This window comes from Melospiza melodia, chromosome 1, assembly GCF_035770615.1.
Source record: "Melospiza melodia melodia isolate bMelMel2 chromosome 1, bMelMel2.pri, whole genome shotgun sequence".
NCBI classification, from domain to species: Eukaryota; Metazoa; Chordata; class Aves; order Passeriformes; family Passerellidae; genus Melospiza; species Melospiza melodia.
The window spans coordinates 14880602-14906908 of record NC_086194.1 but is presented as its reverse complement, the minus strand read 5'-3'; the positions used below and the strand labels follow the sequence as shown (position 1 = coordinate 14906908).

Below are 26307 nucleotides of genomic sequence, written 5' to 3'. Positions count from 1 at the left end.
AGTGTGTCTGAGGGTAAAAATAAAATGGAGAAAGTGCTGGGCAGACTTGCAGCGTGACTGTACTATGGTTATTTTGAATCTAAGCTTTGAAACTGATTTTCAAATAACTAAGGAAGGGAAAGGCAACTTTCACTTAACAGAACCCTGTAAGCAGGTGGAACTCAGATGGACTCAGGAGTTCATACCTGTCAGCCACAAAGGAGCAATCTAGCTTTTCCACAAATGAATAGGATTCAGGTCCACAGATGGAACTCATGCAAATCCATTACTAATAACGAGCCAACACTATTTTCCTAATTATTTTCATCAAAATGCTCCAAAAGACTTCAACAGCTCATAGGAGACAATAATATCTCATGCCCTCTAGATGTCCTCTAGAGATGCCAATCTCCTTTGGTTGATACTCAAAGACGTTTTCTGTTTCTTTTGTCTTAACAAAAACATTAACCTTGAAGGGAGAGGCAAAGGTAAGAGAAAGGAGAACTATAATATTTCCCCTATACAAAGAAACCCCTACACACTGAGGAAATTAATATTCGGAGCTGAATTTTCAAGCTGTTCTGCCCATGTGTGGCTGTACATAGCTCATATAGATGCCCTAGTTGCATATGCACATTAGCAGCTCAAAGACAGATATCTCTATTTAACCAGCTGCAGTGTTTGTGTAGGTATGGAAACCTGCAATTATGAAAAAATTAATGGTTAACTGATACACACAAAACTTCTGTCTCTCAGACAAGGGCATATAGGCAGAAATTTTCACTTTGAAAGTTCTAAGTTCAGCATTGCTGTATCCTTCAGCTTTGTTTTTTTGCTGTTGAATATCTTCTAGAGTTCTGCACTGTGCAGCAAAAATCCATTTATGCTGCACTGCACAAAAGCAAATACTTCACATAAATGACTAGTTTACAATAGCATGCACAACAAAGCAGAACAAAGTGACCTCAGTCCTTCACATACAAGTGCCTTCCTGCTTCTTATAAAATATTACAATTTTTTTTTCTACGGATAATTTCAGAGTACTTTATCAGTTACATGTCCTTGGTTGTTTGTCTGTAAGCTCTTATGGAGATGAACATCTGTTCCCAGGGATATTTGTACAGAGGAAACATGGGACTTCAATATTTTATCCAGACACAAATTCACAACACGCACTTACTGCCAGTGGCATCAAGACTTTGTAGAAGATGGAGGTTCATATGCACAAGGACACCCTTATTGAGGTTTCTGGGGGTCCAAAGCCCTTAGCACTCATCACAAGATGGTCAATTAACAGGAAAGCATTTAGAAGACAGTTGAAAGTTTGAATTATCAATGTCATGTAGAACTAAACCACAATAAAATAAGCATAATGAGAGCCAAATAAGAATTATCAGATCCAAAGATGAGTTAAGTTGTTGCACCTTGTGAAAGGGGATGATATACTGAATGTCTGAACTAGCTCAGTTCCTTCTGCTGCACAGGTTGTGTTCTGCAGCATGTATAAAGCATCTCTACTCAACACAGTGAATCTTCAGGCAAGAATTCCAGGCTCATTCTGCCAACAGGACACAGCAACAGCCTAATTGCTCTGTGATGAAATCTGCCTTGGGGATGCCGGTCCCTCCACCTGGGCCCCAGGCAGTGAACTAATCCAAGGCACTGCTCAGGGAAATGGTTCCTGCTGCTCTTTCCAGACCAGGAGCTGGGTGAAGAAGGTGAGAGCTGTGGCATGAGCAGCACAGCATGTAAATAACCACCAGCTTCTGGGCAGATGTGGTAGCTGAAGGCAGCAAAAAGCTGCTAAAAATTATGCTCATTGTTTTTTTCAGCCCCTGAGCACCCTGGTTTATGGCAGGAGGAAAAGGTGGCTGAGAAATTCACGTGCAGGAGGCCCGAGGTACCCTGAGCTGTTTTAAGCATAAAACCTGGATTAGTTTGAATTCTGTTATGTGTCTGTTATTAATGAAGTTTATGGTCAAAAGAAGTCCTTTGAAACTTTTTCTCAGAAAGATCTAGTTCTAAGTGAAAGGATTAAGATATATATATATAGGCAATATAGAGGTACGCAGTTATCATAACTTAATAAAGTTAATAAGCGCACAGAACACATGAATGAGATTTGACTAACTCTCTTGTTTTGATTATCTGGTCATAAATGTGCAAGTGACAGCAGAAAAGAAGGAAACAAAGGAAAAGTGGCGGCCCTGCGACCAGATGAAACATATGGAATTTGATTCTGATGCATTCCACCCTTTTTCCATGTGCATTCCATGGATTGCAAGTGGCAATGATTAATAACAAGCCTTGCACTTAGATAAGGTTGAGGAGATTTTAGTGTTTATTCCTAAATAATGAAAAAGGATCAACAGATTTTATTTCTTTTTGCCTCTCTGAAGTCTGATTAGGTCCATTGTACTCGGCTGCCAAGAGCTCAGGATGCACAGGGGCCCCCAAGCAGGACACCTGAGAGTCCCGTGGTGTGCCAGGGATCAGAAATGAAAGATTTCCCCCTCTTTCTTCCCTTTACTAACTACTACTCAACATGTTTTTGAGCTTTCTTGCAGACATCAAACCTCACAGGAAACGTCAGTGTGAACACTTGTATGAAAGGCTAATAAGGCATTGTTTTCATATGTCAGTTAGTAATTTCCTATAGAAAATAACAGAAGTAGGAGGAATGTCTCAAATCTATGAACAAGTTTTCAGTATTAGTAATATAATATGCTTAAGCATTTCTCTTAGCTTTTGCCAGCAGAAATAGATTCTGGGTTTCAGGTAAGTAGTGTAAGTCAACTCAAAATTGAGGAAAATCAATGTTTTTCCATATAATGATATTAACACTTCCCTGCCAGTATAGCTTTTTTGCACATAGTAATTGATATGAATAATCTGAACCTGTTCAGTAGTTATATACCATTCAGCTATGGACATGATAAAATGTAACAAACAAGTCCAAAGAGACTGACTGAACTCAAGGAGCCTCTTCCTTCATGGTAACAAATGTTTGCAGGATTTTTCTGTGCTAGCAGAGCAAAGCCAGGGCAGCACATCTTGGTAATGAATGTTGTGTTTAAGGATGTGGAAGAATAGCCACCAGACAGAGACCATTGAGCTCATTCCGTGAGTAACACATTCTAGAAGGGACATAGGTCTTCTGAGGTGAAATCTGAGTGCATGAAAACACCACATTGTATTAATGCTTAACTGTAATCAGCTAGAGACATAGCACATGCTCAGTTTACTGGGACATTCCACTTTAAGTGCGTGTTAAACTAATATTGACTTTTCCACTAAACCAAAATCTCTGTTATTTGTGCCCAGAAGACTGCAAAAACAATAGATGTGGGAAGCAGAAGAATTAATCTCCCTGACCTTTTCTTTTTCTATGCCTTTGGGAGTAAGTCTTTTTTTAGTCTGTCTAATGGGGAATATGAGCTATTCCCTTGCAACAATTCTTAAATTATGTAGAAGTACTTCCCCGTGTTATTATTTTTTTCTTTCTTTTGCATTCTCCACATCCAATAAACTCCACAGAGTATTATTAATAACATCTTTAAAATGTTATCTTTTTACCTGTATCCATTCTCTGATAGAGTCTTCCCCGGGGGTCCATCCATTCTCAGGGTAATTTAGCCGAGACCTTTCTGAAGACCAGATAGCGCTGTACTGGGAGGAGACAGTGATTTGATCAGAGTGGATCTCTCCTGACTCCATGCCTAGTGGTTCCATGCACTGGAAATCTGGAGAAAAATAAATCACCATCATTATTTTGGTCAGCTTTTGGATTTAGACTTTGAATAATAAGAACATTTTACCTGCTTTGAATATGAATATCTAAAGAATTTATTGTTATGTGACTTTGAATACGTTAGCAACTTTAAGTGAGGCAGTGTTGGGCTTATGGTGTCATTCTTAATACTGCCATTTGAGTTGCCATGGCAATTCCTGCAATAATAATGCTATACAAATATTTTAGCCCAGTATTGTGGCCATTTCAGTATAGGACAATAGAAGTGTCTATCTTAGGATAGCACAGACACTCCTGTGGATTCATAATACAGAACAATCTCTGTTCACCTCAAAATTATGCAAAAACCCAGAAAAGACAAATTAGACTACTTTATGAAATAATTTGATTTTAAAACTATTTACTTCAGTACAAAAAATATAAAATGCTTAAAAAATATTGTTCAAATTTTAACTGTTCTCTTTGGATTCTGGACATTGGAATGAACTTGATCAACAAAATTTGAATTCAGGCCACAAAATTATTGACCTAAGGAAATTACCAGCTCTTCTGTAATGTGGTGCATTGCAAATGAGTTGATCATCTCCATTCAATCTCTTTTTGTTTACACAAAAATTACCTAGCTAATTTAAAATCAATTGACTTCCTAATCACTATGGTGAGTTCAAAGGTTGGTAGGGCAGAGTGATTAAATTCTTCTCTCAGTCTTTAAAAATAAAGGCTCCAACCTGTACCAAGGCAAGAGAAGCCACTAGCTTCTGACAGATCCTCACACCCAGGTGCTCCTGGACCTTCATGTCAGTACAAGGGCACCCCAGTACAAGGGCAAGAGAAAAAAACCCCATGTGCCCATGCTTCTGTTCAAGGACTTCACACTATGAAATAGAATTAATTCCTTTATTAGAAATTAAGCTGACGTAACTCTGTGAAATGGAGTTGGATATATGTTGGATATATGCTCCTTTTTATTGCACCTTCTCTGGAGCTGATGTTTCTCTAGTAGGGGTGGGTGCTGAGCTGAAAATTTCAACAACCACGAGTTGGAAAACTGAGCTTTAAATAGATGAAGTTTAGTGTTTTCAATGAAAATTAAAGTATTGTGGGAAAAAAAAAAAAAGCTTAAATCTTTTATCAGAGATCCAGAAATTTACATTCAGAAATGTTACTAGGTTATTTTATAGGAGCAGTAGTTGGGGCTTCCCATAACTCAATCATATCAGCAGCATTTCCTGTGGAATAGGATCCTCTCCTCCAGTTCTGTGCTGCTTCAATCTATTAGGTACACGGTGAAGTACTGAAGCTGAACTGCAGCAGGGTAAGACTCAAAGGCAAGAAACTTCTGCCTGAAACCTACAGGGAAGCCATGAGGCAATACAGAGAATGCAAAACATGATAGGGGAGGACTACTATCAAAATACCTAAAAAGTGTCTAGTTTGATCCAGACACTTTGGCTTGCCCTGCAGTCTACTGAGAGGGACAAGTAAGTCCTGGGGACACCTCACACATCTGGGATAATTAGGTTGGGCTGTCCTCTGGAGGTGACCAGACAACACAAAGAGTAAGGGTGGCTGAAATTAAATGAGAGAATTTGTTTCTCTGTCTAAGTCTGCTGCATGTAAAATGCTTCGTCTTGTCATCCAAAAGGGTTTTCATACACACCAACTTCTGTTCTGCCGTCCTGTGTTTAGGAGCTGAAGGCATCTCAGCATAGCAGATATCATTAATTCTGACTTCAGAGTGATGGTGCATCTACAGCCTGGGGAGGGTGGCTGTGCAGGAGGGGGCCATGGGGGACACAGGCTGTTTGTGCTAGTTATGAAGGGATGGGAGCAGCACCTACATAGGGAGAAAACAAACTAGCTGAAGGTGCAATGCTTCCCATGCACAGAGGCTGTGAGTCCCCCATTCCTTCTTCCTGCCTACGTGTGTGTAAGAAAGCTCTTAAAAAGGCACAGAGTGGAGGAGAGATAGGGAGTTACAGTTAAATTTTCAGTTTACTAATTTTTCTTTTGTCCCTTTTTTCACTAAACAAGTACATCAAATCGGTATGAATCTGCTCAACACTCAGTAAAGACACAGAAAGGAGAGGGACTTTGATATAAAGTGTTTGTTTTATCATTGAGGAAAGCAATGAAATCTGCAAGGACATGGTGTAACACAGCGTGTTATTTTCCTGTTTCCCTCACTTCATTTCATTCTCTGTCCAAAGGGTAAGCATGAAAAGGAGTCAACTGAGAAAAAAATATGAGACAGAGAACAAAGCTTAGCTAGCTTATGAAATGGTTTAACAAGAGCACATATATTAAATGGGTCCTTTTTATTCAAGAAATCGATCATCAAAGCTTATTCCATGTAATAAAAGGAGGCTTTGGATAGTGCATTCATTGTTCATGTTTCATTGTTTTAATGCAAGTGTTCAATTGCTCTGCATTCCTGCCTTTCCTTGGTCAGCACAGTTTTTCACAATAATTATCCCAACTTCCTGGCAATACAGTGGAATAAAACTGTAAGGAGAATTCTGCTCCTTGCACTTCTTTTCAAAGGGCAGCTGTTCTTAAAAAAAAAAAAAGAAAAAAGAGAAAAAAGAGAAAAAAGAGAAAAAAGAGAAAAAAGAGAAAAAAGAGAAAAAGGAAAACAGAACCAATCATTCTCTACCCTCTTATTTATTTAAGGTTTCTTTAAAGCTTCAGACAACACCTGGTGTGCAAGAAAACATAACAGAGAGCATTTTCCAAGAAGCTCTGCGGGGTAGATAAATACTGACCTTCTGAGACACTGCTCTGTGACACACTGTAGTTTGCTGAGAAGCCCTCCTTTGCTATTGCACTGTCAGTGTAGAACACCATTGAAAGGATCCCCGTGGAAGAGCGGACACGTCCTGGGTTGTTCTGCCCACAATAACGCCCAATGTGTGGGCCAACTGCAAAGAAACAGGATATAATAGTAAACTGCCAGGGCTGCTCTGACAATAGGTGCCACTACAATATCCTCCCAAAGACAGGCCCTCAGCAGGAAATGGTCAGCCTCTGTAGCAGCTCAAAATAACAATGCCATCAATAATTCAGCGATGAACAATAAATTGTTTATCCTACCCTGGCAATCGTACTTCTAAAGTGCTCCGGATAGCACTCCATGAACCTCTGGAAATGTACAGACCCAGATTTAGAAAAGTGTCCTTCAAAGTGTGCAGAGAGGGCAGTGATGCGCAAAATTACTCATACAAAGCACCATAAGTATTTTCCTAAGTGTGATTGAAGCACCAATTTATGACAAGAGCAACTGAATGGCCTGATTTGCCAACCTAGTACACAAGATGCTGTGAGGAGTTCAAACAGTGCCTTCCAGGTTTTATGCTCTATACAGCTGATGATCTGTTAATTTAATCTCAAACTTTGAAAAAAATTTTTGACTCATATTGAGGCTATGACCAATGACTCTTCAACCCCCTTGATTTAGGCTTTCAAAACCCCATAGCTCTTTTGCCCATATGGCCAATATTAAGGAATATTGTAAAAGAATTAGAGAGTGAAATCTTAATCCTCTCAAAAGAGCAAGAATTTCTTAAGTATACCTTCATGTCACAGAATACACACACACATACACAGTTACATGATCTCTCTTTATGTTAATACTGTATAAACCAGATTTTGGTATTTTTCAACATTTCCTGGGCAGTGAGATAATCTTTTTCCTTAATTAAGCTACTCAATTCACAACCAACATATGTGGCCTTCTAGCACTTGAGCATTCCCTACAGATAGGTCCCTAGGCTGTGGAATGGTGGTACATCTGTGCTTACAAACAATAAGAGAAGATAATGCTAAAACCCACCCATGGAGTCAATCATGAAAATAATCATGAGGCGCCATTCTAATGCTTGCACCACTGGCTTTCCAGGCTTAAATTAACACCTTGTCATTTCTCTAGGAAGTCCATTACACTTTCAGTTTAAAATGTAAAATGTTTAGATATCCTAATTATTCACAGTTCAAAGAAAATCTACAGCTAACATAATTTTCTAGTCCTTTATTGGCATTTTCCAACAAGTAAAACAGTTCCAGCTTGGAATAACTTAATACTTACTTATGTAAGCTACACATTTCTGTAAGGCCCTAGAGTTGCCAGAAAGAGGGAGCTCAGATGTTATAGCTCTTGTTGCCAGCATGTGCTTTTCTATCCATACTCTGGCCACAGTTACTTTTCAGTTGCCTTGGCAATCCCATGGCATTTGAAATACCTGCCAATTCAGACTTTTTTCACTAAGGTTGTTGTTCCATGCAGCATTGATAGAATAAAACATCCTATACAGGATATGAATTGAATTCTTCCTCATCCTAGAAATCATTGAAGCTTCATGGTTTAATTTTTCAGAGAGAGAAATTTATTTAGACTGGTACCATTAGTGGCTTTTAAAAAATATAAAATAATGCCCCCACATTCCAGGTGCTGCAGGTTTTTGGTTTGTTTTTTTTTTTTTTTTTTTTTTTTTTGCATTTTCTGTGTGCAAACAGCTCTGATCCTGCTCTTTCTCAGAATGGCTTTCAAGATTATTGCTGCTGATGGTGCTCTGAGCTGCAAGAATATAAGGAGGATAAGGCTACCATGTTATGGTGCTCTGAGCCTCCCTCCTCCCATTTCCTGTAGGGAAGCCTCTTTGAAAGGACAAACAGAAGAGAACTTTGTTTAAAGCAGACAGGCTTTAAGATTCCCCATGACTCACTGGTTTATAATTTTTAAGACATATTTAGTGATTATGCATTTGAGTCCTCAACAGATTGGCCCTGCCATCACAGTACTATTCCCTTTGCCAGCTATGTGGATGCAAGTGCCAAAAATGTGCAGAATATGACACAAAGAGGTATTGAATTTTTTTGTGCAATGTGTAAACCTTAGCCTGCTGAGCTAATACGATATTGATCTGAGCACAACCGGATGAAATAGAAATTCTCCTTCTTCCATAGATACTAATACAAAGTTCCTCCCTTCTATTATTTTTTTTCATTCAAGTATTGGAAACTTTTGAATGACAATAAATTATCAAATATTTCGTGTGTCACCACATCAAATAAATGCTGTGCAGGAAACCCATCTGAGGAATCATTCAGGGTTGAGACTGCTGTCTGTTTAGGCAGACTATGCCACTGGTTATGTTTTACCATCTTCCTGACAATTCCTTAGGAAATGAGATGGGATTTCATATTAGACTGTGTAGAGTTCTAAATGGGAATTTTGGGGCAGAAGGTGCTGAAAAGTGACTAGGCCAGCCTCTAACTGTGGACCATCCTGTTGCTATGACAGCTTCCCTCAGTAAGGGATACTCCAAATGTCACTTGGATTGTGTCCTCACTCAAGGATGCTTCTACACTACCTGCAGAGCAAAGGCCTTTCAGTGAGCCAGCCACCTCATCTGGCTGCTGTAGCAACTTCTGAGACCTTGGCTCCTCTTTTCACTGACACAGTATCATACAATGTAAAACTGAGTAACTTTCTGGTTAACAGATGGAGGGACAACTAAGAAACCTATTTTGCATGCATTTCCCAAAATGCAGAATCTAATTCTATAGCTTGAATAAATCCTTGATTAGTCTCAATCAGTATTTTGTAAGGTTTACAGATCAGAGTGCAGAATATGTAGTAAGTGGCTGGTGGTTCAAGACTAAGCAGAAACCTTATCCTTACTGATTCTTCCTTTCTTTACCATTGTTTGCCCTTCTGCACAAAAATATTGATATGAGGAAATTCTAAATATTACTGAAATACACATTTATGCATTTAGCTGAAATATTAGCTTTTTGGAATTAGGCTAAGAATGCCCCCCCAAAAAAAACAAAAGCAAGGAAAAAAAGTATATCAGACTTCTAAAATATTAAAACAAATGTTATGTTAAGTAGCCATGTATTTAATTTTCAAGCTATTTTTTATAAGCTTGCACGTATGTTGTGGACAGTATTTTCACATCACTATGATTTTTATTGAAAAAACATTTGCACACAATTTAGGATGCTGAAGAAGAAACAACCAAAAAATTAATTCCATCTTTGCATTCCAGCAGTCAACTACACTGAGCTTGTGTATGCTCTTAGATCTTAATGGCTTCTCACAAGAGTGTAGAAAGCAACCACAACAGGAGAAACACACTTAGATTAATAGCAACCTTCATTTGCACTGATGTTAATGACTGCAGTAAAGCATTCTGCTTTGCTCTGTAATTCAGTGGAAGCTCTTGTGGTATTGACTGAAGCAGCAATGCTTAGGCTGTGGTTCTCAAACCATATGTAAACTTCTTTAAATTACGTTTGAGCTCTAGTAGACAGCCTATAGAGCTTCAAAGAGAGCTGCATGATGAATATGTGCAATTCATCACTAAAGCTCGTCCTCCTCTTGAGTGGGCTATTTTTCTTCAAAGTCATCAATGGAGTGTTCTCAGCAGATGCTGGCTGAGATATATCTGTGCCTTGGGCAAAGATATTTTTGGTATCTGGTTTATTCATGCAAAATCATATCTTTCTGCCCTGAGATCTACTCACTCTGCTGCTCTAAATCCACCTGTTATCTCTTTCAAACCATGGTCCCTTTTCTGTACGATATTTGCAACAAGCACCTGCAGTTCTCAGATATTCCTCAACAGGGTTTTTTTCCCTGAAACAAAATGCCAGGTCTGAGACATTCCTGAATGCCTAGCATTCCCCTCTTGAAACAGCAAAACACTTACACCACTGTTTAACTTCAGTCCTGTAAGGGTCCTTGGTGAATTCCTTTTGAAGGCACTCTAACTGTTCACATGCTTCAAAGATAAGCACGTATTTTGTAGAACCAAGTAGCAAATAGTCAGCACTTGCCAGCTTCAATCCACTGAAAGGACAGCCAGGTAGGCTGAGGACTCCATGATTGTGACAGAGCATTTCAGGATTTACATCTTTTTGAATGACTGTTACAGTTGCTGTCAAATTCTCTAACAGAAAATTGTATCCCATCAGTGAAATAGAAATTATGTAGAAGTAAAATGTAAATGTATGCTTACTGACTTTGACATATCCTTTTAATCATCATTTTGAAAATTTGTTTAAAAGACCATTTCTCTTCTCTATTTTTTTTCTTTTTGAGGGGGGAAGGAAGGAAAATATAATCACAACCGTATAAAACAGCAAATTTATTTTCTGCTGTTCTCTATGGACTGTAGCTTATTAAATTCTATAGTGGGAACATTTTCTACTTATGTTGGATTTCATCTGCTCTAACTTAGGCTGAAGTTTACATCTGACTTAGGGATTCATAGCTTTCACTACAGTCAATGAGACAAGACACTGCAGAGGTCCCTAAAGTAGATGTTGGAACAGGTCAGAGTGGGATGCTGTTCCCTGCTGGGAACAGAGGGACCAGCTGTGCCTGGCTCAAATGCTCATGCCTGTTTTCCAGAGATGCATGTTCAGGGTGCTGTCCACCTAATTCTGCTGTAGTTGAGGCAATAAAATTTTCCAAAAAACTGTTCTCACAATACTGCCATCATCCCAGGAAACCACATTGATCCTGTGAAGCAGGGGATGTGAACTGAGGGATAAACATTTTTCCCATATATTAAAAACCCCTTCTGTCATGTTTATATCACTGCAACATCAGCTTTAACACAACTGGGCATGTGAGCAGCAATGCATTACAACAAAGAAAAATGACTTCATTTTCTGTGGATATATCACTAAACTGAGTGGGCCAGGGGACACCCTCTGGACCTGCAGCCAGTCACAGGGACTGCTCCTGGGACCAGACTAAGAGAGGGACACAACTTGCTCCTATGGGGCTCTTACTGCCTGGCCAAGTCCAGCTTGCCTGTTGAGAATGATCCCTGGCTCTCACTGTCCTCCAAATCATGCTTAGGAGTTTCTTGGGAAAGTGAAAATTGATGTGTGATAAAACTGTGCAAGGGAGTACACCAGCAAATAAGAAATGCACACAACCATATTAGTTAATATCAGTTAATGCAGAATACTTTTGCTCAGACTAAAGGGAAATGGACAAATGGCTCAAAGACTGACTCCCTCCATCAAAGGGAACCATATTGTCTAATTACCATTGTGTAGAAATTTACTATTTTCATGTGGATACAAGTTAGATTTATTTTCCCCCAGATACTCTCTCTATATATATTCTCCAGTATCCAGACATTCTCTGTCGTGAACTGAGGGCCAGGTTGTACCAGTGGTTTCCTGTGCCAGCTTTGCTCTTCAGTTGAAATAGTTCTCCCTCCCAGGGATTCATCCTGTGATGCATTTATAGAAAAGCAATCACACTCCCTCTTTCTTTGTAGTGTTAAGTGAAACAAGAGAGACTGACTGCTGGCTGAGGATCATTCTACAGTGAAATGATGCAGCAAACATTTTTCCTACAACTGCTGCAACCTCCAACAGTTTATATCAAAGAAAACATTTTTCCAGCCTACAAATTCTGTTGAATATTTACAAGTAAGCATGCAAGTACCCTTAGTGGATGTCAGGATCATTTTCAGTGCAGAGAGTTTGTGAGACAGTTTGCAGAAGGCTGATAATGCCTGTTGATAATTGGTCTTCAGTATGGTTCAGCCACTTTTTTGAACCAGGAAATTACTGCTTTGAAACTGTCTACATTGATGATAATGCATTTCTTTTTGGTTATATTACACATAAATTGATTTACTGGATCATCTTTTCAAATATCAGTTTAAATGCAAGCTCTACAGGACAGATTTGGCCTATATACAAATAAACCTATTATTAAATGTTCCAGACACCATTATTGTACTATTAAAATATTGTTTTTCTAATTGAGGCATTAAATGCTAAATAGTCTTTTTGCTACTGTTATGGATCTTTCTTCACTCATTATTGAAATGGACTCAAAAGAGCCATGATAAACCCATTAAGCATAAAATATGAACAAAAAAAGCACAAATATATGCTAAAAGACATATATTTCTTGCAGCATCAATGGAAGCTTTAAGCAAAATTATACTGGGGATTTATTTAGGAAAACAGTCAAGTTTTAATGCATTATTAAAGTATATTCCTTAAGTTATAGTTTCATTTAAATCAAATATTAATGTAGGATTAGCAGTTTGTAGAAACTGCTGCTGCTATTCATAAAACAAACCAAAATAATCTATTAATATGGGTTATCACACTAGTGGAAAACTGAAATAGTTGTAATTAGTGTCCTATACAAACAACGTAAATCTTCAGTCACTGAACTTTGCTACAAATTAAAAATTAAGAAGAAAAAGGACAGCTTCAAGATGCTTCTCTTTATCAGCTTATGCCAAACATAGAAACAGTGAAAAAAGGCATCACTAATAATCAGCTTTACATAGCTGTTTCCACACAGCTCATATAGGCATTTGGGCACCCTAAAGGTTGGGGATTCAGCTTGAACAATCCCTTTTAGGCTGGAGATGCAGCCTTTGGCTCTGGGTCCTTGGAGAATTGATACATGGCTGCCCTGCCTAGGGGAGATTTGAATCTTACAGACCCAAGATTGTACATGAAAAACACAGAGAAATCATGTAGCTATTTTATTTGTCAGACTCAGTGTAAAACAGGGATGTGGGGTTGGACAGAAGGTGAAATGAGGGCTCTCTGGCTCTATGGGTTAGCTAATATCTAGCTATGCACTTAGCGAATGTGCACAAGGTCAAGTGTGGTCAACAACTAAATGGAAAATTACTGAGATGGCAGAGACATTCCAGAAGAGTACCCAACACACCCACCCTGACACATGAGGCCATCTAATCAGAGATTATAAATTAACAAATTAAGATAAAACCTTTGGATTTGCTTAAACTGTTGGAGGAGAGATCACCATAATGGAGGAACCCTGCAGTGCCCAGGCACTGAAGTCACCTGAATGAATAACTCAGTGACTGTTTACTGACCTGGGTAATTGTTTAGTCACTATGATTTCAACTGCATGGACACCACATTTTCTCTGGCAAAGAGATTCTCTGCTTTGGTAGCTGGTCTGTAACACAATTCCTCTGCAAGCCAGAGGGTCAGTACCTGGAGTCCAGTTTCTGCAATTTGTTGGAAATGTCTGGACTATACTCTTGGGTTAGCTGTGAAAATTTGAGGACTCATTATTATAAGACTTCACATTTAATTTATTTTAGTGTAGGAGGTTCATCACATATTACCACTGAACACAGAGGTTTCTGCTAAGCCAACTGTTAAAGCTGAATATATTTCATTTAAAAAAAAAATCATTCACACTATTATATGCTTTACTGAATGAATTTACAGAGCATTTTCTCCATTTCTTTTTAATTCAACTCACTTCACATAAATCAAGCAAGGATCTCTCTAGCATGACAGTTTAAAAAATGGGACTATGCCTTCTGCAGGCCACTCTATAGTAATGGTTATGCATATTACAGTTCATTTTTCTCTTACCATCAGGGAATCCATCCCAGATTTCCAATCGGTCATAGCGACAGAAAGCTCCCCCTGGAGTATTTGAGTCAGGTTCTAGCTCAAAGCTTTCAAATTCCAGTACAATCTCTGACATCTTTGGTGCAAAGATAATGTAAGTGCATTCAAGGCTATTGGGATATTTTTCAGGGAATCCAGGGGACTTTATCACTCCACTTGATGAAGTAAAGTTTCTGGAACATTCAGGTCCTGTAGGAGAAGGAGAAAAATCAACGGGGTTAACACTGTGCTACTAAGCAAAGCAGTTAGCTGGAAAACAAATTAGGTTGTATTGTCTCTCCAGCAGCAAAGGTGGCTTTTCAATGAAACACCTCATTTTAATCGCTGCATTAATCATTCAGCCAGCTTGTTCCTATTATTGATAGTCAGTCATTTAAAGCCCAATCCACATATACTGTCTGATCTTCAATTTTCAATTTGTATGGAACAATATGAAAACTTGTACCAGCTCTAGAAAAAATTATGACAAATACAAAGTCATGTGGGAACAATGAAAGTGTAAGCTGCAGAAATCTCGACAGAGCCCTAGAGAAATAATTATAGCCCCTTCAAGCTCAAATCTTTAAATCTTATGGCTGACAGGCTTTTATTGGTGAAATAGAACTTTTTACAAAAGCGGGTGAGTGAATTCAGTAGAGGGAGTAGTGGTTTCAGATTCCCGGAGCACTGACTCAGTGACTCTGCCAGATGTGACCTATGCCTCCTTGACAAACTAAATGTGAAAGGTAATTCGTACATGTACGGAGGGTGAGTGACTCATTCTGAGTGGTGTTGACACAGGTGCACCAGTAAAATGTTGCTGTTAGTGTGGGCATGATAAACTGTGTGATTGCAGGCAGTGTTGCTAGAAGTCACCTAATGTCAGTGTTGACACACCAGCTTTCCCTGATGTTCCCACCATGGCATAATGGGATGCTCCAAACAGTGCCCTTGGTGGAGCAGGAAACTGGCAGTGAAGATGTGAGGGTATAAAAGGCCAGGTCACTGGATTTGCCTTTGTGAGTACAGGGGACAAACTGGAGTCTCTCTCTTGTTGACGGATCTCATTTCTCCTTTATTCAGGTCCCTCAGGAATCCCCTCTGTGGAACCCACACCTGCAGATGTACTCACAAGTCAGCTGCAGGCACTGCCCACACATCCTCCCACAAGATCTGCCTTTTGACACTCCAGATTTAATAGAGTGATTTACAGGACTGGGGCATTGGTGGATATCAGCTGGCCTGGGGAGTTTGAGTAGCATGACTCAAATGAAGGTCCTCAGACATGGAGGAGAGGAAGGACACAGAGAGAGAGCTTGGTGGCAACAGGCAGGTCTGTGCTGGAGGACAATGTGTGTGAGGCCCCAATCTGGATGAGGATGCCCAGCATCCTTAGAGACTGTAGTCAGCAGCCTTAGAGGATTTCCAATGCCTAATACAGATCATTGAAGGAAAACAGTCTGGCTTGTTGCATATATGAATACTCTTATTTCACTCTAGAAAATGTTTTCATTGTGAATGTGCCAAACATATTACCCCCCACAGATCTGGCCAACTCCCAGCTAAATTCAGCACTCAAGAGAGAGGTCTGAATGAATTTACTCAGTTCAGGTATCCTTGCCCTTCAACAGACACTGAGAGGAAATTCTTGAGCTATCACATCAATATTCAGAACACTTCATGGCATATTTTGGAAGATGTGGATATTGATGCTCATGTAACCTGACCCATTCCAATTTGGGAAATTACATTTTGCCTATAATTAAATCACCCCCTTACACATTAGTTGAATATTCCTCTTCTCTCCCTGTCATTCCCTTGTCTCCTTGTCATGTAGGGGAGGGTTATATTCTGGTTGTTGCTCTTCACTCCCACCAGTAGCTGCTGTTCCAGGATAAAATAGCTTTGCTATGCCATTCATAGTATAAAGTGCTCTGTACTCCTCTTGGAATCCAATAAAAGATGTAATATAAAATGTAAGCCAGGATCATTATTGCTTTATTAAATACAGCCAGATCCTGGCTCCGAGAGTGTGCAATCGTCAGGCTCTTACACTCACACATAGTGTCTTGATGCCAGCTTGCTTTATTTTAAACATGTTTGAATCAATCTGGTGCAAGAAACTGAAACTGTTTTCAGGGGTGCTTTCTCACTAAAATGCCCTCCAAAGATTTTGACCCTTTACTGACACTGTGAAGCAGCTGCAGGAATTACATCAATACTGAGGCTACAAGGAACTCCGTGGGCCAATGTGCATGGAAAACTTGCAGAAAAGGTTCCAGTGGAGACACCAAAAGTAGATACTTCTGAGGTGGAGAAACTGCATGTGCACATGTGCATGAAACAAAGGAAGAGATATGAAGTGAAGGAAATACAGAGAGGAGGCAACAGAGAAAGCAAAGAAAAAGAGATGACATTGGGGATAATTTAATCTGCTATCTGTGGGTGTCACTGAGCCAAAAAATAATTTACCTTCTTGGTTGACACTTTCTTTTCTTTCAGTTTGCACCATAAATTTAGTTGACTAAAGTTAGGAATGTTGAATGTGAACTGTGTAGATCCTTTCCTAGTGAATACGTCACTCATGCACCCTAAAATAGAATGTCTGCCCAAGCCAAAATGATGCACATTTCATGTGGGCTAAGTGTTGGGCAAAATGTGTTTCATGTTTTAGTCCTGTTTTAGCTTTACAACTTCTTCAGTGTCTCTCTGGCTACAGAGATGAATGAGAAGTAAAGAGTAATGGGCAAAAATAGATTATGTGCTGGAATGAAGCTCAGCCTTCAGCTCAGCATCACAGGACCTTGGGCTTGGGATCATTCTTCCCATACCTGGGAAATGATGAGCTAAGTTGTGAATATGCTAAACCAGACATACTTGTCCGGTGTGAGCAGCTGAGCTTCACCTTTCACCTGTGCAAAAGGGTGAACTGCTTTATTTGGCACAGATATTAAAATGCAAAACTGGTACAGCATATATGAATTTTTTGAGAAGTTAAATAGGGCTGTGTTCCCACAGCAATGATAATTTGTATCCGTTGTGTACACATGGCATTTTCTAACACGGCATGGTGATAACTGTCCTGCCTTAATATACAGTTTATGTGGAATGAACTGGAGTTAAAGTTGCTCTGGGAGCCATAATTTTGCGTTTCCTGACTTCCATGTGTGTAAAATCACATTCATAATGCCATCTTAACATGGTAAATGTGCATCTTTGAGGCATGTAAATGACCACACAAGGAAATAAACACAATGTTCCTGTCAGAGTTCTGAATTGTCACTACACTGTCAGGAAATAAATAAAACTTTTTTCTTGAAAGGGTTTAGTTACTAAAATAGATTGTTTCACAGATCATTCTTTCACTTCCTCTTGTGTTTCAGCCTTGTTCTTCATGAAAGATGGTACTGCATATATAAGCACTGAGAAACGTTAGAACACATTTTCAAGAGTTTAAGCTCCAAAGGATATCAAAATAAATAGAGATATTTTTTCAGGAAAGCTTGGTGTCATTTGGATGCTGAATTCTTTCAGAAAATGTGACCCTGAAGGTCAGCAAAAGAATTTCTGGGAGTCAAGAGTGGATTTACAGACAGGGAAGATGGTGAACAAGAGGTCTGTGGCCCCAATTAGCACTGTGCAGAGCAGCAATGGCAATTGAAAAGAGGCTTCACTACTGTGTTTCTCCTCATTAACAGTACAGCTGCCACCAAGAGTGTGTGCTGAACACAGCTAAAAATCTGGCTCTGGTGTAGGTGCATAAAAGGGACTTGGGCACTGGTTCTGAAAATGGGGCACTGACTGGGAGTGGTGTGCATTGGAAATTTGAAGTTTTGAGCTGCTTCTGTGAATATGACCCTAAACATTGATGTTGAAGTCAATTTTCTTTCCTATAAAATGAATGTTATTGTCTTTTCATATATGATGAGTTTTGGTCCTGTATTCTCCAGGAATGGAATATATGAATTATTACTCTCCATCCAGCTGTAGAGAAGATGTATGCCGAAAAGAGTGACCTTACAGCCCTTCCAGCTATTGATTCAGGAAGAGTGTTATAAAAGAGGGAGTGTCTCTCTGTCTGGTTAATCCTGCACTCTCTGTTTCTCTGTGCCCCATAAAACTAATTGTGCTCACTGGCACTAATTCCTGGCACGAGTACCCAGCAGGCCGTGCCTCATCAGCGTGAGCTGCTCCTCTCCTTTACCTCCCAAACATGATTTGTGAAAGCAGCAGCAACATCATCTGCTGCCCACGTGTACTCGGGTCCCTTCGAGCCCACAGCTATCCCTTGGGAGCACAGAGCAAAGCACTAACCAAAATAACCCTGGGACTCAGAAGGTTGAGGCAGTGCTGTTGAGGCAGTAACACTGTAAATCATACAGTAATTATTATTAAAAAAAAGGAAAGCAATAAAGTTAATGGTTTTAAGATGGTTGAAACAAACAGCTGACGAAAACTACCATATTTCATGCAGAGGAGTCAACCTTCAGACACAGCTGACCCACTGGATTCATGATGATTTATACCCACTGAACACACACCCCACCTTGGAATGACTAGGGTAATAAGATTTTCTCTTTCAAGCATTTTCATGCATTTTCCCCATTCCAAAGAATTAAGGTGAACTTCCTGATGCAAGTAAAAATCACAATGAACAATGTAAAAATGAATAGTTTCTTACCTCTTTTGAAAACTTCATAACGAATAGAAAATCCTGCTCCATGTGTCTCATAGTCAGAAACAAATTTAATAAAAAGATATGGTCCTGTAGACACTACAGGAGGGGGAGCAATTTTTCCACAGTACTTTCCCCATAAGCGTCCTTCAGCATTATCTCCATCAATCACTTCAACATAATCATACCTGGTAGATAAATGGAAGGAAGAAACTTTTAACTTCCAGGAAAGAAGGAGACCTAATTAATTTAGAAACCATAACACAACATAGATAATCAAGAAAAATGCTAGCTTGCTTGGAAAATGCATTATGCTGAAAGATGTAAGCAAAATGAAATAATTAAAATGGACTACATTATGTCTGTAGACATCATCTGGCAACATGGAACTATTAGGAAGAATGGTGTCCATTATGCTTGCAGACAATGTCAGCTAAAGTAACCAATTAACAAAAAAAAAAAAAAAGGAATCTCACGAGCACAATTCTGTATTATTAAATTGTGTTCCTTTGTCTGTGTAGTGTTGTTATCAATACATAATGCATAGCATTCTTTTCAAACTGTGAAGTTCTGTTATGAATTCAAAAATGTCTTCTTGGCTGTAGCTCTTTATGAACAATGCTTTGATTTCCATATGCTGTCCTCCAAACATATGTCCACAGAATAATAAATAAATCCCTAAACATTAGATTTTGCTCAAAACTCCATAATGCTGCAGATCAGTGGTAGAAAAATCTGTTCTTTTCCTTGTTATCTGGACAAACAGTTTAGAGCACATCACAAAATCCACAAGTCAGTCACAGCACTTGGCTTTTCTCAGTCAAAAATTGTTTCAATACAAATCACCTTTGCTTAGGTATTTGAATCAAGAAGTGCACGTTGCCACATTCATAATTGTACAGCATGTGATTACTGGACAGACAGGGCTAAAAACCTCAGTGATGATTTACATCAAACCTTAGACTGTATAAGCAAAATCGTGCAATAACCAAAAAATGATTGGTAGTAAAAGTTTGCCTGTGAGCAACACTTCAGGGCTCCTCAGCCCTGTCACCGGAGACGCCAATGTGCAGTGTCTGCTGTGACAGATTTGGTGTTCAAGGGCTGAGGAGAGCAAGCCCAGCAGGCTGAGGTGCTAAACCAGCCCAGGGAATACAAGAGAATGAAGGGAGGGAGAACTGCAGGTGCAGAGACAGGTCTGGTCTTGAGTTTTATTAGCAGATGATTTCATTGACCCCAGACAGGAAGGAGGATGAGACCCAATCTGTAGAAGCAGTTTTATCTTCTCCTAGAAAGTGGTGGCATTTGGAGCTTGGGTTGTGTCCTGTGACTCTTGCAGGCAGCAGCAAAAGGCTTTTCCCTGCTGCTGCCTCTGTGTCTCAGCCACACTGCCCTTTCATTTAACATGTTGCTGTTAGCCAGACAATCTCATTTACTTTTCATTATCTTACTACGACTGACATTAAAATGTTGCCATTAATTTGTTTAGACCTTTATATTCTACTGTTATGCTAACTGAAATGTTCCAAGCATATTAATATACAAGGAAGAGCTAAAAATGACAGGACAATAAAGTGTGTCTGGCATTTTTAAAGAGATCAAAGGAAAAAAAATGTCTTCATGATGACCAATGTCATTTTTAACAACTCTGCTCCAAACCATCCAGGGCACATTACTTATGTTTACATGAAGTCCTGTGAGACAGCTGCAAAGATGATATCACTAGTTAAAGTGGACAGCTTAAGGCTCCTTAAATTAAAAATGACATTACCTCATCAGTTAAAATTGCGTGCCAGCTTTGGTGTATATCAAATAGAAAATAAAGCTGACACTGATGGAACTGTAAGCATTAACATATGTGAAATATTGTGCTAACTGCATTTCTTCTTATGTATTTGGTTTTTCTAGTAGCAATTGCTCAGCTCACTAGCTTCACTGTCCCAGTGCAGACTGGTGGAAATACAAAGTGGAAATATGCATTTCTGAGATAATTTTACAGATACTTAAGTAGCCTGTACTTTTTAAAATTAGACTTCTGTTCTTTCTATGATGTCTTTATGGTATGTGTATAACAGGATTTAAAAGTAAGGAGATTAGCTGTAAAGAGACTTCAGAATTGTTGGGGTTTTGTCTGGTTTGTTTTTTATTTTCCCTTCTCAAAAATATCTTTATAAATGCCAGCTCTGGGTTCCCTGCAAAACATATTGAAAGTACTCAGGGATACATGGTACTGATTTTTATATTTTAGGAAAAAAAGTATGCTGAAAATTTTTAACAAGACAATCTTTCTCCAAATAATCAGCTGCTTGTTAAAAAGAAAGAGTAACCACATAAACCCACAGCATCTCAGTGACAGTCTTTGCTCCATTTACCCCATGGTGACATTATTTGCACCATTCTTTGCTCAAGTTTCAACAGTACACAAATTTTAAAATGGTATGAAAAAAAAATTAAATAAAAATGCTAAGCAAATTTTACATTCTTTTTTGCTTCATATATAAAGGAGATAAAATTCAAAAGGCTTGGATTTGGTGCTTTAATTCTGGTACACCTTAAAAATAAACAATGTTATATAGTCTCGCTATAGTCTTGCTTCCATATACAGCCAAAAAAACCCTAACCTGTAAGTACCAATTTTGCTATTATATGAAGTAAATTAGGCAAAAAACCCCCATTTAAATTAAATTCTATCACTCTCCTAGTTTTCCTCCTTTATAGCAATAGCCTGCCCACACTTTCCATTGTCTGCTATAGTGACAGAATCGTAATTTATGGTGCTCTTCCTGGCTGCTGTGCAGTTGTAAATGACACAATTTGGTTACTAAAAGGCTTTCTTCTAATGGATTTTTGCAAGTTAGAGGTCATGTAGCCCCATGGAAGATTGGAGGATTTTTCAATTTTTTTTCTTTCATTTTGAAAAATTACTGACAGACAGTGAAGAAGTTTAGCTGTGAGACAAAGGGTAAGAAGAACAATTTGGAAAGAGGAAGCTTTAGAGATCAGCCCCACAACCTTCATATTCTAATGATCATGTTTTACTTTTGGCAGCTAACAAATGGATTTGGATTCTCCCACACTGGTGGCAACATATGATATCTGGGCTGCAGTAAATGAGTATCTATATTATTTTTTTCTCAGAGAAATAAAATTACTCTGCATTTTACTAATTTATACTTGGAAACCAACATCCTGCTGTCATTTTTGCACTTTTCAAAATCCTACCAGAGACCACAGCATATCACAAACAACTGGTCTTGTAAATAGGAGAAAGTACAGTCACAACTTGGAAATGGAGTTGCTGCCAAGGAAGCTCAGAAAGCAGCTTGCATGTCCCTCTGGACTTGGTAGCAGTTCTTTTCCATAAGTTTGTCAGAAGATGCTGTGCCAGGGATACAGTTGGCATGTTGGCATCCCTGTGAGAAGACTGAATGTGTCACCACCGCAGCACCCAGACAGACTTGGCACCCAGCCCAGAATACTGAGTTTGCAAATTTGGATTTCCCATTTGGCAATTCTTCACTCAGTTACTGCTGTCAATGGTGTGGCAAATATTTCTCGTAATTTTATAGTCCTTTAGGGCTTATGGCAGAGAGATGTAAATATAAACATGGTGCTAGCCACTGAGTGCAGTTTTGGGTGAAAGACTTGAGCATGAGTTCAGATGTGAAAACAGGAGATGCCTGCCCAGCAGGGAGGACAATCAGTGAATATGTTCATGGAGCCGCTTTGCCATGGTGCAAAAAGCATTCCCTTTTTGCTTGCCTGGGTCTTTCCAGATATCCCATTTCTGTTTGCACCCTCTGTAGCGTGCAAGGCTTTTGGGTGGGAGACTGATGAACAGCCGTGCAAGAGCTCACACACACTTCCTGCTCCTCCCAGCTGCTGCCTGCGCAGGCATGCTAGTTAGCCCTAATTTTATGGTTTAGTAAAGCCATGCCTGGGAGACATTCCCAGTGCAAAGATAAGGGAATCTCGAATTCCTCTACAATGTCTTTAAGGAATTGCAAAGAACTCGTTCTTTTTTGGAAAGTGTAAGTTATGGTTTTAAGGAAAAGGCCAAACAATACCCATAAAATGAGCCCTGGGCAGTGAAAAACATAAAGAGCTGCAGAATTCAAATTTTGGTGAATTTTCTAGTACCAGTTTCTAGTAAGTGGTAACAGTGCTTATACAGGGGTTCAGTTCTGAACATGCTGGAGACCCTGAAATGCACCATTGCGTGTTGTACTGCAGAAAGTGAGGTGCAAGTGCTGGAAAGCCCTGCCTGCTCCTGAACCCAGCCATTCTGCCAAGCTACACTCTGCTTCTACACATTTGCTATTACCAGGGCAGTGACATCTCCTGCCTTTTTCCTTAAAAAACTCCTTCTCAAGAAATAGGCAGAACTCAGATGAAATCTAAATATCTGCCATTTAATTTTATGAAACAGTCAGTGAAATATATAAAACTATAATTTACATCCAAGTATACCATATTTTTCTGCAGCCTACTGTGATCTATATGGTTGTTATGAATACTTTGGCTATTCACCTGTTAGGATGAAAAAATTTCCCAAGTGTTTCTTTATTTTATCATTCTGATTCCACACCCAACCAAGCTGCTAATTTTCTCCCTGACATGAATTATCCACCTTGTTAAGACTATCTTTGGTTCTGAAAATTTTCTTCTTAGTATGTATCTTTCTTTTGCCTTTATTTTATAAAGATTTTTTTTTTATTCCTCACAAGTCTCCACTTCAGTTGAACAGAAGGCATCGCAAGAAGAAATCTAAATAAAGAGCTTCAAGTTGTTCTGCACTGTGGCTTTGTGCCCCATTAGTTACTGAGGGTTAGAGGTGTGGGATTTACTGCAGTGCTTGTGACACAAGGCAATCTGTATCCCAGAGCTAAAAGCTTAAAAGCTGCAGGCACTCGAGGGACACCAACCTTAATCCCAGTTTATTAGCAACAAGAAAAAAGAAGTACATGCCATAAAAAAATAAAAAATTAGGCATAGCCCTGAATGGGCTGATTTTCTGCCTGTAACCTCAGCATCTGTTGCATTTCTCTTCATCTGAGCTTCCTCTGCGCAGCCTGAGCAGTCTCCAGGGCCTCCTGTAAGGTAACCCATCTCGTGGGCACTGACCCATTGTGTGAAGACACACCAGCCTTCCCTCTAGCTGGGGCTGTCAGGGCAGGTGTCCGCACCAAGGGGAAATAATTTCTCACATGTGGGCCTCACAAGACACCTTGATGGAGGTGAAGGCAGCATGCAGCCCTCAGAGGATCCTGGGTGACTGCTGTGACCTCAACAAGTCTAAGCAGGGCACAAGGGTTGCAAGGGAGCTGCAGGGCTTTTTCCCTTTTTAAGCCCCTTCCCAGTGTGCTCAGTGCCAAGGGGTCCTGCATGGCGTGTTCCTACCAGGCTGCTTGCTCCTGTACCACACTGCAATCTTCTCAATGGAGAGTTCCTTCTCCATCTTTACAAATCATCTCTTGGTGTGGGTATGTCGTTTCCTTCCTTCCTTCCTTCCTTCCTTCCTTCCTTCCTTCCTTCCTTCCTTCCTTCCTTCCTTCCTTCCTTCCTTCCTTCCTTCCTTCCTTCCTTCCTTCCTTCCTTCCTTCCTTCCTTCCTTCCTTCCTTCCTTCCTTCCTTCCTTCCTTCCTTCCTTCCTTCCTTCCTTCCTTCCTTCCTTCCTTCCTTCCTTCCTTCCTTCCTTCCTTCCTTCCTTCCTTCCTTCCTTCCTTCCTTCCTTCCTTCCTTCCTTCCTTCCTTTCCCTCCTTCCCTCCCTCTCCCTTTTTTCTCCAAGTCTATTAAAATGCCCAGCAGATATTCCTCCAAGGATGGACATGCACACAGTTCAATTAGGATGAGCCAGGCAGTGCAAGCTCCATGAGAAGGGAAGGTGGGAGTCAGTGCCCATGGCAGGAGCTTTTAAACTGGTTTTGCCTGTAGTGGATTCATGGTGCAGATGCAGCCCCCTGAGGGAGACAACAGATCATCTAAATCCCAGAGTTCTTTAATGTGCTGGATATTTAAATGCACGATTTGCAATCGATTAATGATTCGTAATGTACTGTCAGTTTGGGGGGCCTTTGTTTCCATTGGTCTTTTGTGAGCTGGTGTTTTTATGGTGTTCACCCAGGGCCAAAATTCACTGGAGTTATTCATACAAAGGTCCTGTCAGCCTAAGAGATTTCTGGGAATAAGGCCATTGGGATTTGGCCACTGTTCAGTAATTTACTAATGCCATTAACTGACGGTGGGTCTCCATTAAGAATGAACTACTGAGGGTCTATTTTAGTGCAAGACAATGCTGTAGTGAAAAAGAGAAAAGATGTAACAAAGACATCAATGAAGATCTACAGTTACCCACTGCAACAGTTAAATTCCAACTAATGTTAGCAGCAGTCTTGTTATTACACTGGTTTCTAGAATAATTGAATGCATTGGGATTTGCACTTTCGTTTAAAATTAAGCTTTTAATTCTCTGCTGAACAAAGGAATCTGAAATGCCTCATATCTTAACCAATAACATTTCAAACCCCAGAAGTAACAAAAACAATCATCACCATTTTAAAATCTGAGTATCCTTCATCTTATCACACACTCCTTGCATTTTGGCTCATATTTTTTGAGTACCTGGGACTGGCAGAACTGAAGATCTGAACCAAATAAGCAAGATTGTATCTGCACTTTTATCTGTACAGCTCCACTGAGAACAATGGCCAGATCTTTATCTGCTGCAAATGAGATTAGGCCCTTTATACCAATGGATCTAAGTCGGTTTACACTGACATATGGCTAAAGAGGGTGCAAGTGGTGACAGAATATTTTACCTTGTGTTTACTTGGTTCTATTCTATTAATATCAAATAAAATCTGGAAAATTCTTCAACAGAAATGAGAACACCAGGATTCACTTTTGGAATGCGTGTAACATTGTCATGCAGAAAACCAAGAAGAACCAGAGGTTATGGATTGGGTTTTGAAATTTTACCATTACAATCTCCTAAGGGAAGTAAAAGCAAAATTCATCTGCTAAGGTCTTCAGCACATCTATTTGCAAAAACCATTTCACCAATGAAAGGACTTGATCTTGAAGTTACAGTAAATTCCACTGATTTCACTGCTTGCCACATACTGTAATAAATTATAATATAATGATCCCAGTATATAAAAATGAAAACCTCTTCTGGGAAGAAACATTCAATTTTAAACTTCTTCAGTGAAAAACTTCAGTTCATAACTTTCTGGCAAAGAAAAATGCTATCTTTTCATGGAAAAGGTTTCTGTCTGTCAAATAAGACAAATTTACAAATGCTTGACTTCCACTTTAAGTGGGGGAAAAAGAAACACTTAGCAGTTTAAAGACTTCAGAGAGGAAGGAGCTTTCTAGTGTCAAACTGGTGAAGTTTAGTATTTATAGGAATTTCACATGCCTCTAATTACTCTAAACTCAGTCCCCAAGTAAAATATGCCATCTGGAAGA

At 39.4% G+C, this 26307-nt stretch overlaps 1 protein-coding gene across 2 annotated transcripts in view; it reads right to left on the bottom strand.

Annotated features, from left to right (window-relative positions):
* NRP1 (neuropilin 1) overlaps window positions 1-26307 on the bottom strand; it is a 113931-nt gene that overhangs the window by 48406 nt on the left and 39218 nt on the right. For both annotated transcript variants that reach the window (XM_063148625.1, XM_063148635.1), the window contains exons 3-6: window positions 18843-19024; window positions 14144-14371; window positions 6496-6651; window positions 3556-3722 (exon numbers count right to left, since the gene is read on the bottom strand). In XM_063148625.1, the coding sequence (XP_063004695.1) occupies window positions 3556-3722; window positions 6496-6651; window positions 14144-14371; window positions 18843-19024 (733 nt within the window). The remainder of the gene's footprint in view (window positions 1-3555; window positions 3723-6495; window positions 6652-14143; window positions 14372-18842; window positions 19025-26307) is intronic.